The sequence below is a fragment of the Anopheles stephensi genome, chromosome 3 (genome assembly GCF_013141755.1).
Source record: "Anopheles stephensi strain Indian chromosome 3, UCI_ANSTEP_V1.0, whole genome shotgun sequence".
Lineage (NCBI taxonomy): Eukaryota > Metazoa > Arthropoda > Insecta > Diptera > Culicidae > Anopheles > Anopheles stephensi.
The window spans coordinates 31,317,671-31,337,487 of record NC_050203.1 but is presented as its reverse complement, the minus strand read 5'-3'; the positions used below and the strand labels follow the sequence as shown (position 1 = coordinate 31,337,487).

The 19,817-nt window shown below is 42.0% G+C and overlaps 1 protein-coding gene and 15 non-coding genes across 16 annotated transcripts; all 16 read left to right on the top strand.

Annotated features, from left to right (window-relative positions):
* The first annotated feature begins 7,438 nt into the window (after positions 1 to 7,438).
* Positions 7,439 to 9,076, top strand: LOC118509497 (probable zinc transporter protein DDB_G0282067). The gene is made up of 2 exons (XM_036050155.1): positions 7,439 to 7,551; positions 7,953 to 9,076. Exons 1-2 carry the CDS (start codon positions 7,534 to 7,536, stop codon positions 8,550 to 8,552), a joined length of 618 nt encoding a protein of 205 aa, XP_035906048.1. The 5' UTR covers positions 7,439 to 7,533; the 3' UTR covers positions 8,553 to 9,076.
* A 90-nt stretch (positions 9,077 to 9,166) lies between these two features.
* Trnav-cac lies at positions 9,167 to 9,239 on the top strand. The gene has a single exon. It is a non-coding gene; the product is annotated as a tRNA-Val (tRNA).
* Positions 9,240 to 9,420: 181 nt separating this feature from the next.
* On the top strand, positions 9,421 to 9,493 carry Trnav-aac. Its single transcript has one exon. It is a non-coding gene; the product is annotated as a tRNA-Val (tRNA).
* A 180-nt stretch (positions 9,494 to 9,673) lies between these two features.
* On the top strand, positions 9,674 to 9,746 carry Trnav-cac. Its single transcript has one exon. It is a non-coding gene; the product is annotated as a tRNA-Val (tRNA).
* A 180-nt stretch (positions 9,747 to 9,926) lies between these two features.
* Trnav-cac lies at positions 9,927 to 9,999 on the top strand. The gene has a single exon. It is a non-coding gene; the product is annotated as a tRNA-Val (tRNA).
* A 180-nt stretch (positions 10,000 to 10,179) lies between these two features.
* On the top strand, positions 10,180 to 10,252 carry Trnav-aac. Its single transcript has one exon. It is a non-coding gene; the product is annotated as a tRNA-Val (tRNA).
* A 179-nt stretch (positions 10,253 to 10,431) lies between these two features.
* Trnav-cac lies at positions 10,432 to 10,507 on the top strand. The gene has a single exon. It is a non-coding gene; the product is annotated as a tRNA-Val (tRNA).
* A 177-nt stretch (positions 10,508 to 10,684) lies between these two features.
* Positions 10,685 to 10,757, top strand: Trnav-aac. The gene has a single exon. It is a non-coding gene; the product is annotated as a tRNA-Val (tRNA).
* A 180-nt stretch (positions 10,758 to 10,937) lies between these two features.
* Positions 10,938 to 11,010, top strand: Trnav-aac. The gene has a single exon. It is a non-coding gene; the product is annotated as a tRNA-Val (tRNA).
* Positions 11,011 to 11,190: 180 nt separating this feature from the next.
* On the top strand, positions 11,191 to 11,263 carry Trnav-aac. The gene has a single exon. It is a non-coding gene; the product is annotated as a tRNA-Val (tRNA).
* Positions 11,264 to 11,443: 180 nt separating this feature from the next.
* Positions 11,444 to 11,516, top strand: Trnav-cac. Its single transcript has one exon. It is a non-coding gene; the product is annotated as a tRNA-Val (tRNA).
* Positions 11,517 to 11,696: 180 nt separating this feature from the next.
* On the top strand, positions 11,697 to 11,769 carry Trnav-aac. The gene has a single exon. It is a non-coding gene; the product is annotated as a tRNA-Val (tRNA).
* A 180-nt stretch (positions 11,770 to 11,949) lies between these two features.
* On the top strand, positions 11,950 to 12,022 carry Trnav-cac. The gene has a single exon. It is a non-coding gene; the product is annotated as a tRNA-Val (tRNA).
* Positions 12,023 to 12,202: 180 nt separating this feature from the next.
* On the top strand, positions 12,203 to 12,275 carry Trnav-aac. The gene has a single exon. It is a non-coding gene; the product is annotated as a tRNA-Val (tRNA).
* Positions 12,276 to 12,455: 180 nt separating this feature from the next.
* On the top strand, positions 12,456 to 12,528 carry Trnav-cac. Its single transcript has one exon. It is a non-coding gene; the product is annotated as a tRNA-Val (tRNA).
* Positions 12,529 to 13,214: 686 nt separating this feature from the next.
* Positions 13,215 to 13,287, top strand: Trnav-aac. The gene has a single exon. It is a non-coding gene; the product is annotated as a tRNA-Val (tRNA).
* Positions 13,288 to 19,817: the final 6,530 nt, after the last annotated feature.

Sequence of the window (19,817 nt, the reverse complement as noted above, 5' to 3'; positions counted from 1 at the left end):
AAGTTGGCTAGCGTAACAGCATTCAAAGCTTAAAGAAGCTTACCTAAAATATCGATAAGTCTTGTGCAAATCCATAGTGTTCACTTGCTCTCGTTATATTTGATATGCGTTTGAATAAACAAACCTTATCTGGTGATCTTGTGGCGGTGATGATCAAGCTCCTGTTGGTCATGTATCGATCGGATTGCATGTCGTTACTCATTACGCTTAAATGTTTCCCAAACAATACCCCTAACTCATCTTAGGCCAGTTCGAAGTATTGCTCATCACGAAAAGATCCAAATCATTTACGCTTAAATCTAACCGTTACAGATCCTAGCGCCAGATAAACAATTTCCCCCAAACCAAAAACTGTAAATTGAAAATCAATCACATCCACCACTGTTTTTTTCTTGCCTTTCTCTGCAATGGAAACATGTATACCACGGCATGAGCGAAACCATTTCCACACCGAATCCCGATCGACGCGACGTAATGCGGCCGTGTTGACACCTTGTTCCTTACGCTTGAAACCACGCTAATTTACCGAAACTGGATCGATTATTCGTACGCATCGTAGGTCGGCCAACACAATCTGTGGCAAGCGTTTTAGCAGTTTTAGTTTGTTTAATATAATTAATAATGCAACCACCGTTTCGAAGGCAACGGACCATTTGCACTCGATGCTTCGCAACAGTGCACGATTTTAATGTTGGCGATGCTGACGCGTCTCGCGGTGCGCAACAACAATCGCTTCTGGTAGCTAGCGCACTTTAACGAACAGTGCACAGTTTGCCGACTGTTTTTCGCGAGTGCTGCTGTGGGTCGAATGGAAAATAAGCCATAAAGAAAGTCCATCAACCGGGCGGATGCGGTGAGGAAAGCGGAGGAGGACACGTGGGGTAAAATAACCTCAAACATGAACGCATGTATTATGCAACTGTGACGATCAAAATCGGGCGGGATCAAGATTCGTACGATTGTTCATCAAACTCAGCGTGATGATGGTTTGCGCGAAAAAAAAAACTACACCAGCAGCAAGACAAAGCAACGATCCCGGCACTGATCGACTGCACTGTCGTCATCATCACTGGCAGTGATTTGCAGTATTTTCTTTGACTTAGTTTTCCCCACCTTCTTGCGGGTTGCTCGATAAAACCGCACGAAACAGCGCGCTCCGTTCGTGGCCAACGTCAGTGGAAATAGGTTGAGAAACTGGCGATCTTTACGGTGGATGTGCTCCAGATTGAGCGAAATCAATTTTCCCGCCGATCAAAGTACCGGATCGGCGCCCGATTGTCACTTTCGTCAGAAAATAGGAGTGGCGAGGCAGGGACAAGGAATGACTGGTGAAATTTGTTGTTGTGGGGGTTGAGAGTGAAAATTCGAGCAAAAAAGGTTCAACGCGCGATGAGGCAAATTATTTTGGCCGTAGCTGCACCTGAGAAGGGTATTATTTAATTGTGAAACTCTTAGAAAATTAGGAATTGGTGCACTTTACCGAAAGACACATATTAATTTATCTATAAATTAAGTTTACATCAATTTTTAGATTGTATAAACTTTCCTAGAGTGATTTTGACAGGTTCAGTGTAATCAGCCTGAAAGTATGCAATTATATATTTTTAAATTGAAATTTAAGAGATCCTCAAACGAGTGTACCGATTTGTATTTTTGTACATTACCTTCAGGAACGAGAACTCAAACAATTGTTCTTCCTAATAAAACAATACTTAAATAAATAAATAAACAAATAAATACACAAATAAATAAAAAAAGTTAATAAATCATGGAAAAGAGAAAAGAGATGTTTGATGTTTTATTTATTCTTTTAACAAAATTTTATCACACAATAAGCTTTTGAGGCATTGGCTTCATACTCGAACTACTTTCGGCTTTGCGTATACATGAAATAACTATGAGGAAACCACTACACTGTCGATCTCTATGACATGCACAATGACTTCAATAAAGTACAGAAATATAGGCTCATCAGCCTCTAATGGTCATGTCATGCATCATTTCCATGCGGATCGCCCAACATGCAGAAGGCCATGGCCCAAATGACCCGTTTCTTGACATTCCATCCTTTGCCTCCTTTTACCCTACCTCTTAAAACGACTTTCAATTCCCTTCTTCAAACTGCTCCTGATCCAGAGCTTAGGTATAGCATGTTTTCTTAGTTCTAGTTTAAAGTATCTTGTTTAGATGTTTGTTATTTTGTTCATCCTATTTATCATATATAATGCTAAAGTTAAATATGAAAATCCGGCTGGATGGTGGAGGAAGTAGCGGCGCCGGTCTTCATACGGCAGGACCAGGTATCGAATCAGGTCAGGACCGTTTACCTATAAGCAGTACTGACTATTCAGCTACTTATACATTTTTCTACTCTCTATCTCTTTCTCTCTCTGTCTTTCTATGCTTCTATGCCTCTTTTACACTAAAACCGCGAGATGTCTCCGCCTGCCATTTCTGGTTTCCTTGACGTGATGTTACCCTTGGCTGGATGATCGTTCTTTCATAGAGAGTACCAGCTCGCATAGGTTTCGAGCCGTTCCCTTCATTTTAGCAACTGGTGCCGCTTTCCACTATCACATATTGGTCGGGTATATTAAAGCAAGAAAAAAAAACTTAGTATCACCACGAGGTTGCAGGGCCAAAGAAGGAGAAAGACGAGAATGACACCGGATCCCAAATTTAAATCGAGTGATGACGATTAAGTTACCCTTTGGAAAGTTTGGTTTGAGCTATTGGATCATGGCAATGCATGGCTGAGAGAGATTTACTGCAGGCAAAATCTGCGAAACGGTATTGTACCGATGAATGAGCTTTTAAATAATAAAATAAATAGATAAATAGATAGATAGATAGAAGATTTCAAACAAAAAGAACGTTGTGTGTAGAAGAGCAAACACAATTGATTCATATCTGATGTACCAAATTAAATTGGATGCGTCCGATTTCGGGCGATCAAACAATTCGCCAAGTTACACAGAAAGGTATCCTAAACAAAGTAAAGCAGGAAGAGAGAAAAATAATTAACTATACAAACACACTCACAAGCAGACACATGCAGACACTTATTCCCACTTCACCTTGAATAATTGGCTTGTGTGAAAAGTTTCGCAAATTCCAATCCTCCTCCTTTCTGCTTCACAGCAGAACCGTCGGCCGATCAAAATTTGCGAACCAAACCGAGCGGTGCGCACCTGGAACGATCGGCACCAAATGCTCGCTGCCGAATGCCGCAAAACCGATGTAAAGCCAGCTTTTACACAATCACACACAACAATTCGCTACAATTCATTATTGCGCGTGGAGGAAAATTGTTGTACGGGCGCTGCAAGTACCCCGTCTAGCCGGGGCAGTAGGGGCATTTTCCTTATTACACACGGGTCTGTCGGGCTTTTTTGCGCACCACATTACATTGGTTTTGCAGCAGACGGTGAAATGCGGTGACCGATGGATGATTATGCTTGTGATCGATCGGTTTTGGCGGTCGACAGCGGACCACAGCCGGCTTCACGTTCACGTTGGCTGATTCTCTGTGTAATGGACCGTGTTTCACAAGTTGACAGGTGGGAATAGGTCGGGAAGTGTTTTTAGTTTTCGGTTTAGGAAATCTTTGTCGAGCGTGTAGTTTGTCCGCCGTGAGACACATTAGTTTACCATTGCTATTTTTTGCTGTTCTCCCTTCTCGATTTTGATGTTGTTTGAATCTGTTTTTGTAAAGTATTTCTTTGGGCTTATTATGTCGCTTGTATTTTTTCTATGTTGTTTACTTAATGTTTTTCTTTTGTATTTTTCTTCTTTTTATGTTTTCTTGTGGTTTTCAAGTTTTATTAATTATTTTCTTCTTTTCATTCTAATTTTTTATTTATTTTTCTATTGTTTTGAACATTTCCTTCCTCTGTTCTAGTAATAAAGTATTTCTTTCCTATGATTTACCAGTTTCATATCATTTTTTTTTTCATTTGTTTTTGTTCCTTTGCGTTTGTTTACTTATTGTTTAATAGTTATTTTTTCTTTGTTTTCTTGTGATTTACCATTCTTTTATTTTTTTATACTTTTGTGATTTTGTGTTTACTTACTTACTTACCTTTATGTTTACATGTAATGTACCATTCACCATTCTCTGTTTTTATTTTTCCGAATTGGTTTGGTTTTTTATTGTTACATTTTCTATGTTTTTCTATGATTTCCAATGTTATTTCCTTCAAGTCTTCATTTTACATGTATAAAATACCTATTTTATTTCTTCTGTTTTTATGGTTTACCAACTTTATTTTATTGTTTGTTTTGTTATGGTTTTATTCTTCTGTACTACTTACTTAATTTTTTCAATTTCAAGTTTTTCTATGTGTTCTTTTGATTTACTATTTTTCATTGTTTTCTTATATTTTGTTCTTCTGGGATTGCTCACTTAATTTACAATTATTAGGTTTTCTATGCATTAGTCGTGATTTTTCAATTTTATTCTTTGGCTTTGATTCAATATGTGATTAATATTCAAAACAACTTCCTAATGATACGCACATAACCTAACAACACACCCAGCCACACGGTACCGGATCATTAGGGAAGTGTGATTGATTTACAAAATACCCTTCCCACTTCCCGATAGCATAGCCAATTTATTTTAATGAGCGACAATGTTAATCGATTCAAGCAATATTGCACCGAGTGTTGCACGGTTAACATACCCAACCGAAATGCATTTGGTCGAATACATCCTCACTCAAGTCGTGTAAATTGATGTAGTAAACATAACGATAGCAAAAAAAAGAAGGAAATTCAACCTTAAAGAAGACTCACCACGAATGGCTCGTGGTGCACTGCAGTAAAAGCGCCACCGAAAAGAAATGGCATCGGCCGACGCCCGAGTACGTCGTCCGGCTGATGAGTGATAATTAATTTTGAGCCAACTTTATGCTTCTCCTAATTAGGTGCATTGTTGATGGCCGGTTTGTGGAGGTGCGTTTAGGGGGGAAGGCTTTCGTCTACCACGCTTCTTCCGGACGGTGCGATTAGGAGGTACGAATTTGACGCATGTCGAGATGACTGCCTGTGCGGTCATTCATAAATAACGATAATCAATCTTCATCTGCACGGTGTGGATCGCGAGATCGCATAATAGGACCCATGGTGGGATGAGAATGCACACACACGGTACAACATTATTGCGCATAAATGCATTGGCGTAACGCTTGTAAGGCTTCACCGGGTCCAGCGGGCTGGCGAGCCGCCCTAATCGCGGCAGTAAAGCATAAGGCGAACGTAAAAGCATCGCTTACACCAAATAGCGTGTAATCCGTCTCGATGCTAACGAACATGCGCTCGGTGCAGGTGGTTAATTCGGCATGTTTGTATGAAATAAATTTGTCGGCTAGAGCCCAACCCGCAGTTGGTAACAGCAGACAAAACGCTATTCAATGGAAATTATTTATTTATATCTTTTATCTATCATTTAAATAAATCCAATGTTTCTCTCTTACAATGGTCATTTTCTTTTGCCTTACCTTGTTAGTGTGTGATTGGAGATTATTGTAGAAAACTATCAACAATTTTATTGTAATTTTCTAATATTTTCGCACATGTTCACCATTTTTTAAATTTATTTCATATTTATTTCATGTCTGTGTTTGTTGTTCATTTCACAAGAAATCAAAGTAAGTCCTCTATTAATACATTTTATTTCGTAAAAATTACCTGCTTGTTCATTTTCGACTGCTTCATTTGCTGCAATTGCTTCTCCTGATTTGATTGGAGCATTTGAAAATATTTTGATATATTTTTATATTCCATTGCAATTTTTTCCTATTTTCTAAGTTTTGTTAAGTTGTTTTTATCTCGATGTTTAGTTTTTTTTATTTATTTAAGGGTTTTAGCTATTTCTTATGTCTTTTTATTTATTTAATAATTATATGGAACGGACGTCACATTGTCATCACCGCATGGGATGACTGCGAATCATTAATTCACAAAAATAACAATTTAAGAAAATTAACAAGACATTTCTTCCTTGTTATTTGCCATATCTATCAATTCTTACATCTATTAGCGATCAATTTGTTTTATAGGAATTTTTTTTCCTAAAATCTTAAAAATATTAATAACTTCATACCTTTTATTCGCTTTCTTGTTGTACTTTCATTTGATATTGAATTTTTTTATAATTTTCATACATTTGCAATTTTGTACTCACTTCAAGTTGGGGCGGTCCTGCGGCCGAGGCGAGAGCTGCTCTTCACACGACAGGACCGGGGTTCAAATCCCATTCAGAGACCGCCAACCCCTTCGTAACACAGACTGTCTAGCTACGGATAAAATCAAGTCACGGAAAGGCCCAAGACTTTTCGAGGTTGTAGTGCCAAAGAAGATAAAGAAGCAGTTGTTGTTGATGTCATATAAAATTTTTCTTTCTACAATATTTTTCCATTATATTTTTCTACATTTATTTCTCAGTTTTTAAATAATTTTATTTATTTATATCGATACAGATTTATGTTTAGATTTGTATGTATTTTTCAATTTGTATTTTAAAACCCGTTTTTTTAAATAATGCAAATAATCATTATCGATCTATTAATATCCTATATGACAACAGCTTTCAGTTCTTTCATCAATCAAAACGACCGTTTTGTTCGCACGTGTGACGGAACATTTTTCCATTAAAACCCATTCCCATTAATTACCTTATCACGAGATCATTATCACACTCCGCATCGGTATCAGCATCATAATGCTATCAAAACAATTTTCACTGTTTCATCTCCGAAAGCAATCATCTCTCTCACGCCACACTCTCCCCAAAGCACAACCATATGATCATGATCGCTTTAGGCGATCTTCTTCTTCATCTTTTGTTTTTCTTTTAATTTAATGTAGTCTGTTTTTTACTAGACTCACACCCCAGTTCGTTTTTCACGTCACATCACTTCCCTGCATCGATGGCGGCAGCGTTTTGTATAATGGTTCGATTTTTTTTGTTTCGATTTTTGGTGTTCATCTACCGTCCTTTTGCGTCGGCACCGACGAACCACCGGTACCTGTTTCGATTTTTCCCTACGCTTTTCCACATTAAATAATCAAACTTAACGCGCCGTCATGCCCGTGCGCCCTTTCCTTTGCTTGCTTGTCCCCCCTTTTTTGCCCCGTTGGTTCGTGTAATTCGCGCGGCTTTTCTTAAATAACGTTTTTTGTTGCTGTAGCTTTGCTATTTTTACACGCCTTTAACGCCGGCTTCTGATTGTGGCCGCCGGTGGCCTAGGGTGGTGAGGAAAGGGAAAGGTTCGTCGTCTGCTTACCCGAAATCGTTCGTTCGGTGCAGGGCACCACTGGTGGTGGTGGTTTTGGGTTTTGGGTTTTAGGGAGTAAAAAAGCATATGCCAGCCCGAGCTATTGTTAGGGTATAAATATTGTTGTGCAGCACCGGGAATGGCACAGTCGAGCAGCGCTTTCCATCGAAGTAAGAAGCAATAGTCAGCTAGATCGACCGCGGCCAATCGTTCGTGCAAGGAAAGTGGGAAAAAGGAAAAACAAATCATAACGATGGCTTTTCTATTCAAGGTGGGTTGATTACCGTGGTTTGATGTGTGTGAGATGAATGGTCGGGTTAATAGTGCTGTCAAAGAGAAATGAGTGTGTGCCAGTGTGACGCTGCCCGTTCCCTCCGTCGGAGAGTGAAAGTGATGAACAATGAACTCTCTGAAGTTAAGCAATTAAGGCCTGACACATCAGGAAGCGTAATGATGCAAGTGCACTGCGAAGGATGAATGTGAATGAAGACGCGGAGTACAGAGTTGTGATGCTTATGTCATTGTGTCATTGTTGAGATTACTCTCCTGACCCAATGCAGCATTAGTGTGACCGATGCTGGGTGTTATGCAAATCCTTGTGCCTCAGCTTTAAATCAGCGATCGTATTGTGTTGGTTTGGTTGGTTTCAAATCTCATATGCTTCTTTTGCAGACCGTTGCCTGCCTGGCGCTGCTGTCAGTCGCTGCCTGTGAGTACGGTGGCGAGGAGGAGCACCACGGACATCATAGCGTGGGCTACTCGTACGCCAAGTTCAGTGGCCCGGTCAGTGGACCGGCGCACGAGGTCCACGTCGAGGACAAGCACGGCCACGGGCACAAGATCGACTATGTCGCGAAGCCGGACTACGTGTTCGAGTACGGCGTGGAGGACCCGAAGAGCAAGGTCTCGCAGAGCCGCAAGGAGCACCGGCACGAGGACGAGCTGCACGGCGAGTATAGTCTGCATCAGCCCGACGGCAAGCTGCGCACGGTCAAGTACAGCTCGAACAAGCACAGCGGATTCCAGGCTGAAGTGTTGATCGATGGAAAGCCGCTGCACGAGGAGGAGCTGGCCAAGCTGGCCCATGAAGCCGCCACCCAGAGCGCTCACGGTGCCCAGCTGCATCAGCACCAGCACCAGTTCCACCACCAGCACCAGGACGAGCCCAAGGCGTACGGTGGCGCCGAACAGCAGACCTACGGTGGTGAATCGTCCTACGGTGGCGGTGCCGAGGGTGGTGAGGAGGGAGCGCACGAAGAGTACTACCACTAGACAGAACCAGCCGATCGGTGGCAGGCTGTTCAACGGTGACCGGAACGTTCAGCATTACCACGATACCCCGCAGCAGTAGGGAGCGACTTCCCATACCTTGAGGATGTGGGAATAGAACTGAGAGAAACAAAATACTCCAACTTCCTTTGCTTTCCCGACGCTCACCGAAGCGTCGTCCAATGTTCCTAAGCTTTAAGAATGTTCTTTAAGACTATCTTGCCGACCGGCTCACTGACCTAGCAAAAGACCGATTTAGTCAAGCAGCTTTTGGTGGTTAGAACCAGCGAGCCTTATACTTTTTTGGTGCCTACAAGACACTGCCTTACCATTTCACAACTAATTTTGATTTCCTCGTGCAGTTAAGGTGGGCCCTTGGGCCACGCTTGAACTGCTAGAGACTGTTTTATGGCGCACATTAACCCTAAGGGGAATGTTAACTAGTGTAGTAGTCTCGTGTAAAACCAAACGAAAAAAGAGCGACTCTTCCGTACTGGAAGAACGAAATAAAAGTTATTGAATTGTAACCTGATGTCTTCTAATCTCTTCATCCAAGCACTTCACGAAACCAGTCGATAATACAGCAAGTAACGATAAAAGCTATCAAATTCCAACATGTTTCCGTAGTGTAGCGGTTATCACGTCTGCTTCACACGCAGAAGGCCCCCGGTTCGATCCCGGGCGGAAACAACATCGCTGGACAAGACCACCATGACAATTGTGAGGATCTCGTTGTAGTAGAATGCCATTGATTCTCTTCGGAGAGATTGTCAGAAGTGAGTTTTCCCTTTTGGCGAAATATTTCCAACTGTTCTACGTATAAGTCTCGATCACGTTGATCATTGTGTCATATGACGGAGAAACAATAGAGGTTTCCGTGGTGTAGCGGTTATCACATCTGCCTAACACGCAGAAGGCCCCCGGTTCGATCCCGGGCGGAAACAACATCACTGGACAAGATCACCATGACAATTGTGAGGATCTCTCTGTCGTGGATGCCATTGATTCTCTTCGGAGAGATTGTCAGAGGTGAGATTTCCCTTTTGGCGAAATATTTCCAACTGTTCTACGTATAAGTCTCGATCCCATTGATCATTGTGTCATATGGCGGAGAAACAATAGAGGTTTCCGTGGTGTAGCGGTTATCACATCTGCTTCACACGCAGAAGGCCCCCGGTTCGATCCCGGGCGGAAACAACATCACTGGACAAGATCACCATGACAATTGTGAGGATCTCTCTGTGGTGGATGCCATTGATTCTCTTGGGAGAGTTTGTCAGAGGTGAGTTTTCCCTTTTGGCGAAATATTTCCAACTGTTCTACGTATAAGTCTCGATCACGTTGATCATTGTGTCATATGACGGAGAAACAATAGAGGTTTCCGTGGTGTAGCGGTTATCACATCTGCTTCACACGCAGAAGGCCCCCGGTTCGATCCCGGGCGGAAACAACATCACTGGACAAGATCACCATGACAATTGTGAGGATCTCTCTGTCGTGGATGCCATTGATTCTCTTGGGAGAGTTTGTCAGAGGTGAGTTTTCCCTTTTGGCGAAATATTTCCAACTGTTCTACTTATAAGTCTCGATCACGTTCATCATTTTGTCATATGACGGAGAAACAATAGAGGTTTCCGTGGTGTAGCGGTTATCACATCTGCCTAACACGCAGAAGGCCCCCGGTTCGATCCCGGGCGGAAACAACATCACTGGACAAGATCACCATGACAATTGTGAGGATCTCTCTGTGGTGGATGCCATTGATTCTCTTGGGAGAGTTTGTCAGAGGTGAGTTTTCCCTTTTGGCGAAATATTTCCAACTGTTCTACGTATAAGTCTCGATCACGTTCATCATTTTGTCATATGACGGAGAAACAATAGAGGTTTCCGTGGTGTAGCGGTTATCACATCTGCTTCACACGCAGAAGGCCCCCGGTTCGATCCCGGGCGAAACAACATCACTGGACAAGATCACCATGACAATTGTGAGGATCTCTCTGTGGTGGATGCCATTGATTCTCTTGGGAGAGTTTGTCAGAGGTGAGTTTTCCCTTTTGGCGAAATATTTCCAACTGTTCTACGTATAAGTCTCGATCACGTTGATCATTGTGTCATATGACGGAGAAACAATAGAGGTTTCCGTGGTGTAGCGGTTATCACATCTGCCTAACACGCAGAAGGCTCCCGGTTCGATCCCGGGCGGAAACAACATCACTGGACAAGATCACCATGACAATTGTGAGGATCTCTCTGTGGTGGATGCCATTGATTCTCTTGGGAGAGTTTGTCAGAGGTGAGTTTTCCCTTTTGGCGAAATATTTCCAACTGTTCTACTTATAAGTCTCGATCACGTTCATCATTTTGTCATATGACGGAGAAACAATAGAGGTTTCCGTGGTGTAGCGGTTATCACATCTGCCTAACACGCAGAAGGCCCCCGGTTCGATCCCGGGCGGAAACAACATCACTGGACAAGATCACCATGACAATTGTGAGGATCTCTCTGTGGTGGATGCCATTGATTCTCTTGGGAGAGTTTGTCAGAGGTGAGTTTTCCCTTTTGGCGAAATATTTCCAACTGTTCTACGTATAAGTCTCGATCACGTTCATCATTTTGTCATATGACGGAGAAACAATAGAGGTTTCCGTGGTGTAGCGGTTATCACATCTGCCTAACACGCAGAAGGCCCCCGGTTCGATCCCGGGCGGAAACAACATCACTGGACAAGATCACCATGACAATTGTGAGGATCTCTCTGTGGTGGATGCCATTGATTCTCTTGGGAGAGTTTGTCAGAGTTGAGTTTTCCCTTTTGGCGAAATATTTCCAACTGTTCTACGTATAAGTCTCGATCACGTTCATCATTTTGTCATATGACGGAGAAACAATAGAGGTTTCCGTGGTGTAGCGGTTATCACATCTGCTTCACACGCAGAAGGCCCCCGGTTCGATCCCGGGCGGAAACAACATCACTGGACAAGATCACCATGACAATTGTGAGGATCTCTCTGTGGTGGATGCCATTGATTCTCTTGGGAGAGTTTGTCAGAGGTGAGTTTTCCCTTTTGGCGAAATATTTCCAACTGTTCTACGTATAAGTCTCGATCACGTTCATCATTTTGTCATATGACGGAGAAACAATAGAGGTTTCCGTGGTGTAGCGGTTATCACATCTGCCTAACACGCAGAAGGCCCCCGGTTCGATCCCGGGCGGAAACAACATCACTGGACAAGATCACCATGACAATTGTGAGGATCTCGTTGTAGTAGATGCCACTCATTCTCTTCGGAGAGATTGTCAGAGGTGAGTTTTCCCTTTTGGCGGAATATTTCCAACTGATCTACGCACAAGTATCGATCACGTTGATCATTGTGTCATATGACAGAGAAACAATAGAGGTTTCCGTGGTGTAGCAGTTATCACATCTGCTTCACACGCAGAAGGCCCCCGGTTCGATCCCGGGCGGAAACAACATCATTGGACCATATCATCATGACAGTTGTGAGGGTCTCTCTGTCGTGGATGCCATTGCTTCTCTTCGGAGAGTTTGTCAGAGGTGAGTTTTCCCTTTTGGCGGAATATTTCCAACTGATCTACGTACAAGTATCGATCACGTTGATCATTGTGTCATATGACGGAGAAACAATAGAGGTTTCCGTGGTGTAGCGGTTATCACATCTGCCTAACACGCAGAAGGCCCCCGGTTCGATCCCGGGCGGAAACAACATCACTGGACAAGATCACCATGACAATTGTGAGGATCTCTCTGTGGTGGATGCCATTGATTCTCTTGGGAGAGTTTGTCAGAGGTGAGTTTTCCCTTTTGGCGAAATATTTCCAACTGTTCTACGTATAAGTCTCGATCACGTTGATCATTGTGTCATATGACGGAGAAACAATAGAGGTTTCCGTGGTGTAGCGGTTATCACATCTGCTTCACACGCAGAAGGCCCCCGGTTCGATCCCGGGCGGAAACAACATCACTGGACAAGATCACCATGACAATTGTGAGGATCTCTCTGTAGTGAATGCCATTGATTCTCTTGGGAGAGATTGTCAGAGGTGAGATTTCCCTTTTGGCGAAATATTTTTAACTGTTCTACGCATGAGTATCGATCACGTTGATCACTGTGTCATATGACGGAGAAACAATAGAGGTTTCCGTGGTGTAGCGGTTATCACATCTGCCTAACACGCAGAAGGCCCCCGGTTCGATCCCGGACGGAAACAACATCGCTGGACAAGATCACCATGAACATTGTGAGGATCTCGTTGTAGTAGATGCCACTCATTCTCTTCGGAGAGATTGTCAGAGGTGAGTTTTCCCTTTTGGCGAAATATTTCCAACTGTTCTACGCATGAGTATCGATCACGTTGATCACTGTGTCATATGACAGAGAAACAATAGAGGTTTCCGTGGTGTAGCGGTTATCACATCTGCCTAACACGCAGAAGGCCCCCGGTTCGATCCCGGACGGAAACAACATCGCTGGACAAGATCACCATGACAATTGTGAGGATCTCGTTGTAGTAGATGCCACTCATTCTCTTCGGAGAGATTGTCAGAGGTGAGTTTTCCCTTTTGGCGAAATATTTCCAACTGTTCTACGCATGAGTATCGATCACGTTGATCACTGTGTCATATGACAGAGAAACAATAGAGGTTTCCGTGGTGTAGCGGTTATCACATCTGCCTAACACGCAGAAGGCCCCCGGTTCGATCCCGGGCGGAAACAACATCACTGGACAAGATCACCATGAAAGTTGTGAGGATCTCTCTGTCGTGGATGTCATTGCTTCTCTTCGGGAGATTGTCAGAGGTGAGTTTTCCCTTTTGGTGAATATTTCCTAGTCTTCTACTTATCCCTTCGCTTCTATTTGGTTGAATAGGCGGTCTAGAAATTTTAGCTGTTGCCAAGAGGGTTATTGAAATTCATGCTATTCACCACTGGTTATTCACCAAATATTGCAAACCTTTTGCGCCAAAATGTATGCATTGGATTAATCATTTTTGTTGCTTGCCTCGTTTCGTAAGGCTTCTCCATGCAACATGACATGTTTTGCGCAGGTGCAACACTTTGGTAGCATAAACGATCTACTCGAAACCCTGGGTGCCCCATCACCTGTGTTACATCGAGGGATGTAGAATTCCATTTGAGGAAAATCGTTGAGCAAATATGTGCACATTGCAGACATAATGCAACGTTTCGCTAATCAACAGTTCTAAACGTAAAAGGTTCTTCAGATCGGAGACGATACGAGGATGTAGCATAGCGTCGATCGTCGGATTGCTGATTAGGCAAACACCGCCGTCAGTCGAGGCGCTAATTAACGATGCCATAGCGAGACATCTTTTTGTACAGCTGACTGAACAAGCATTTTAATCGCTTTTTCCACGCGCTATTTTATCTTCATTGGGTGCTTAATTAATTTAAATGATCAGATTAAGCACACTGATGAAATGATGTGAAGATTTCACGTATCATCATACCAAACGGAGCACACAGAGTAGCTTCACGTCGGACAATTCATGTAATTCGTGCTGTGAGCGAAGAAAAAAGGATAGCAATCAGCCATCAGTTGGTACGGGACAAGTAAATCACTTATCGCTTTCCTTTCTTATTACAATCACCTCCCGGTCTGCGAGGGACGAGAGGGCGTAAACACGATGCTGAGATGGAGATCGCTACCGGTTGATACGGTTGGACACCCATTTTGGTACGTTACAATTTTGCGTCCCCTAGCCGGGAGGATCGTTTCGGCAGCATGCATTCTAGGTTGTGCAAAACAACCGGTGGTGGAGCTGATCGCGCTACCGGCGTGTGCGATCGGGCCACGAATAAGGTAGTAATTAGTGTTTGACTGGCTGGTTATTATTATTTCGCAAGCTGTCGAACCATTGGATCGGGCGCTCGGGTGGATAGGTCGCGATTTTACACGTTTTTCGCGAACATATCATCGGTACCGGGGGGAACGAACAAATAAAAACGCATAGGGCAGGCAGGCAGAGACAATAATTGGCACGTTGCGAATTGATTTATAATTTAAAAGTGCACGGTTCAGAACTGTTGCGAGGAAGCGAAATGACGGCTTCTAACGGTGTGAATAATGATGCAAATGTTACTGGTTACGGATTTATGTCACTTTTAGAAAGATTTTTTATTATTTGACATCACAAATGTGATGTATTAACATTAAACATTAAATTATTAGGGTCTATTAAGAGCTTTCGCTGACTCACTCTGTTTGACCTACTTTCGAGTTTAAATTTGGTTTAAATATATGGTCTGAAGCATCCTACAGCAACCCCCACGTTCGAACATAATTGGTAGGTTTGACGGTGTATGGATTGACATAGTTGCGCGATGAAGTTGCCCATTAAATCTTCATTTGATGAAAACTTCATTTTGGCTACAAAGAAGCTTTTTCTCACCGGCCACGAGTCAAAGGATGTTAGGATGTTAGTGCTACAAAAGAATTACTTTAGAAGGAAGGAATCAGACGTTGATCATTCTAAGGATCAAGATGACTTGTTAGTAGGATACATATTTACAAAATACACATGGAGAAGCCATAGAGACAGATAAGAAACTATAGATGGGGCGGTTTGGAAGGCGAGGCCCACCAAGACCGTCTCGCCGTACGTTAGGCAGACTATCCAGCTGTGGGTAAAATCAAATCACGGAAAGCTAGTGATGGCAGTTCCAAGACCCCTCGAGGTTGTGGTGCCAAACAAGAAGAAGATAGATGGGTAAAGTCTGGTTTTTTCTCAAGTAAACGACACCATGCATTGTGTCTTTGACCCGAGAAGTTGTATAGAGTTTATGAAGCGAATGTAAGAATTAAAATATATTCGAAAAGCTGATCAAATCAGACGAGTAGTCGGGAAGAATTACATCCAATTTTTTGTCCTTCATAATTGTTGAGGATGCTCTCAAGAACACTTAAAATGCTTGTTAGAAATACTATGTCTTATAAGACAAAAAAAAAACAGGGAGCAGATATTATGGCTAAGAAAATTATTCAAATATTTTTTAACCTATACTCATTTATTTTACCTGTAAAACAAGAAAAACATCTTATGTACATCAATCTTTCCCCCCCAGTTGCTTTCAGTTATGGAATTCAACAAATGGTAACATAAAAAATGTCTGCGTGCATTAAAAATGCGTTTGGCACGCATCGGCAACTGATTTATTATGACTTAATTAGAGCAAAATGTAAAACCCGCCGGGTCACCGACTAGCCGCCGACGAGCCGATCGGGCAACATCGGGGGGCACACAAAAGGTTGGCTGCGGCACGCAATTGCGATTTCTTTGCATTAATATAATTAGTAAAAGCTGTCACTCTGCTGCTCAGGAACGTAATACCCATCGTCATCGTCGACGGCGCAACTGACGTTTGGCTTAGACAGCGTTTCACCGACAACGGCTGGCGGAAAAAGGACAGAAAAAAAACAAGAACAGACCAGTGAAGTGCACTACAAAATGGGGGGGGAAAAAAAGTCAATCCCAGCCAACTTAAAATCAAGTCGTGCTTGCTTTGCCTGACAGGGCACCGAAGAGGCAAATCCTCAAACGGGACCGAAAAACCTTCCCACCTTCGCGTGCGCCGGCTGGTTTTCAACTAAGGAGCGCACTTAGAATCCGAGCCGGGTAGGTTGTGTTGGGTTTGTGGCGTTATGTAATGTGGTCCGATGACCGGTTCCCTGGAGTTCGATCGGGTGGTCGATGCTGCTGCTGCTGCTGCTGCCGACAAGCTGCCCCGACTGCATCGACACCACGTGGAATGCTAGCTATGAGCACTGGCATGTCTGTGCACGCGGGTCTGTACCGTGATCGAGTTGTGGGTCGTTTTCTGGGTGAATAGTGAAGAAAAAAAAATTCTCGAAACGATTGAGACGAATAATTTTGTATTATTTATAGCGCGCAGGGTGTTTGAACTTGTGCAAGCGCTAATCAATGCTGTAATATGCATGAAAATTGTATGCCGAAGATACCAGGTAATGTGAAAATGAGCAGATGATTACATTACGCTGCTAGTAGAGTAACAAGACAGAGGGCTACAGCAACCCGTTGCTTAATTCTTAGGAGAATAATTTTTTCTCTCTTAGTATAATTATTTTTTATTAAACTCAAAATTCTTTTACTTGCGTTTGAAAAAAATTAAAGAAGTTTTATTATTAATTTCATGTATTACATATGAAGGTGCTCGGTTGTGCTCGGAAGATGGGTGGTTGTTGTCCATTTCTATTGATTGTGTGTGTAGTAGGATTTTAGGCCCGAATCTATTGTTGTGGCTATGGCTTCGATGGGGGTTGGTTTTTATTTCCGGTTGTCTATTGTGGGTCTGGTCTGACACAAACAAGCACAGTTATTTGGACAGTACAAACATGATTTTTTCTACGTGAATTTTTCTCCAGGTAAAGAAATGTTGAAAGCAGATAAATACAGTTCACGACTGAAAAATTGAAAACGACAGGATCGTTTGTTGTAAATTTTATTTAATATCATCAAAAGAGCTTTAAATGTTGCGCTATATGCTACTTGTTGCATATTAGAAACACTTTATAAGGATCATTTTAGTATTCAATCCTTATAAATAAGTATCTTGTGGAGTCTACTACTGCAGTACATAATTGACAGGATAGAATCTGTTCAGTGCAAGCTTAGAGTACTTTGTCTTGTGTTTGTGTATTATCCATGATATCTTGCCTGCCGTTTTGGTGCCGTTTTTTGGACTAGAACTTCTACAACATTTAATATTTCTTTTCAATAAGTTTATTATCAATAAAGCCTTCAGGGTTTCGATCAGCCTAATATAGCTAGTGAATCATTCAAGGGGATTGTTTAAAAATGAAAGTGGAATATTGCAATCTCTGTGGAACCTTGCATAAAGTTTGGGTGTAACATAATGCAATGCGACTCTAACATTTAAGAAATAGCTTTTTAGTTAATAAGGGTTAAAACTTGAGATTGGCACACTAAGTAAGAGTGAGTGTATGACTTTTATCCTGCAACGGAGTTTATAGTTTCAGCTCATCTTAAGCAATTTTTTATGAATCACACTGTCTTTGCCAACTAGTAACCCACTCCTCACTCAACCTTCTTTAGGGATACGCCTCAAAAGGATGCAGGTTGGTTTGTACTCTATCTCAACCTGCTTACTTCCTTCTTCACGTAAACAACTTCGCGTTGACAAATCAAATCAAAACAGTAACAAAACACTTTTTCATTCTTATGATTGTGAGTGATTGAAACCTAAAAGGAGTAACAGACCACTAACTCAATATTATTGAGTGAGTTGAAGCCAACAGGAGTGAGTTACTAATCTGCACCGAGAGTGAGAGCGAGTTGAAACCCAAAGGAAAAAGTAAAGGACAAGTTTAGTGTAATAGATTTTCACGAATCTCTAAAGAGTGAATAAATTAAATAAGATAAATTAAATTCCTATTAAAGTATAAATTCCCATGTGAAGTTTCTTTCAATATTATTTTTATTACAATCCTTGTAAAATAGCTTTTTTTGTCTTGTGGCTATGCGTCTTATAAAGTTTATAGTGCAATTTTCTTAACTGTTTACTCTTCATATATTTCTTAAATTCATGTGACATGCTTGCGTCTCAATGAATGTGCTCATCGTTGTCGAGACAAATTTGATAGCGATGGACTCTTACGTAGACGCTCAGAAAACGCGGACTGCGACATACGAAATTCGTACACGGAATAGTTTTCGTTAAATATTTTACACATGACATTTAAGGGATCTGACTGTCTTATCACTGTTCTATAGTGTCTTCCCGTGGCTATAAAACAAATTCATGGAGTTAGGAAGAGCTTACGCTGCTTATCAACCCAGCCACAAACAGGCACTATGCTGTCGATCGTCGTACTGCCAGCAACTTAGGAGTCCTAGTAGAAGGCATCGATTGGAAAACCCTGCGTCTCCTTCACGATGGAAGGAGTCTAATTGCATATCGCGATCCTTTTGCTCGATCGTCTGTATAGGTTGAATACAGGTTAACGGGCACCAAACAATGCTAGCATACTCTGACTCTGATCGGCTTTAACCCCATCATTTGCCTCTCTGCTCCTTGCCTTTTCTAAAGAATACCCAGATGCTAGTGGTTTGCACGGTAAATTCTATTGGTCATGTGTTTGGGCGCCTTGTCTAGACGGAATTCCAAAATCTCTAACACATTCAGTACGTTGCAGCAAACATTTGTCAATGTTGTAGTCAAATAATGTTTGATGGATGGATTTTCGTGCCTAAAAGTAAGTAAAAAATAGAGTGTAAAAATCTATTATACCAAAAAAGTAACGATTTTAAAACGTTGATTACAGAATGCAATTCATTATTAAATGTAGCCTCAAGTAAGTAAATAAAAAATGGATCTTTTTATGCGAAATAATAGACCAAATATTTGTCGATAGTTCAACTTACCTTGAAACTCCAAACAGGGATATTTTTCGCCAATTTTCCGAGTAAATGATTGTTTTATCTCACAAAAATCAATTTTGTTGATTACGTCGTAACAGTTTCTCCATTTTATAGTTTTGTTCCTCATATTTCCATACCAAGCAACACATTTTTAATACCTCTTCCGTCACTCATAACTAATAACTTTGACGTTAATGTGTTCTTCGAGAAAAGATTCCTTTCGCACAAAAAAAACCCCACCTCACCTCATCGCTTAACAGCAGAAGCACCGAGGGAGTGCTACCGTTGATTTATGACGCTCAAGCGCTTAATGATTAACTCAGTAACCTCATCGCCAGTATCAATCATCGCGGCATCGGTAAGCCGTTTATGCTCGGCCGTTTAAAGATTTGCAATTTTGTAGCAGCAAAAAAGCTCTCGGACGCTTTGATTTGAACATGAAGCAGGAACCCAACCGGAGGTGTTTGGTGAAGAAAAAAGAAGCAGAAAAAAAGTTGAGCCACATTGCAAAGAAAAATCCTCTTTACAAACAGCGAAACTCGGGCCGCACCGATCGCAAACAGGGAAGGCCAACCGGTCGAAACTACGGTCCAACCACGGGCAATGGAATCTGGGGGCGGTGCGTTTGTGATGATCGCGGTGACGATGATGCTGTTGCTGATGATCATGATGATGATGATGAAGTTAACAACCTGGCTGTACAGTGTTTTTGTTTCATCTCTCCGTGTGTGTGTGTGTGAATTTTGTTTTTCACCGTGCGTTTCGATAATGACCATTAGTTGATACCATTTATGTGTATTGCTTCGGAAGCTGTCCGCGATGCAC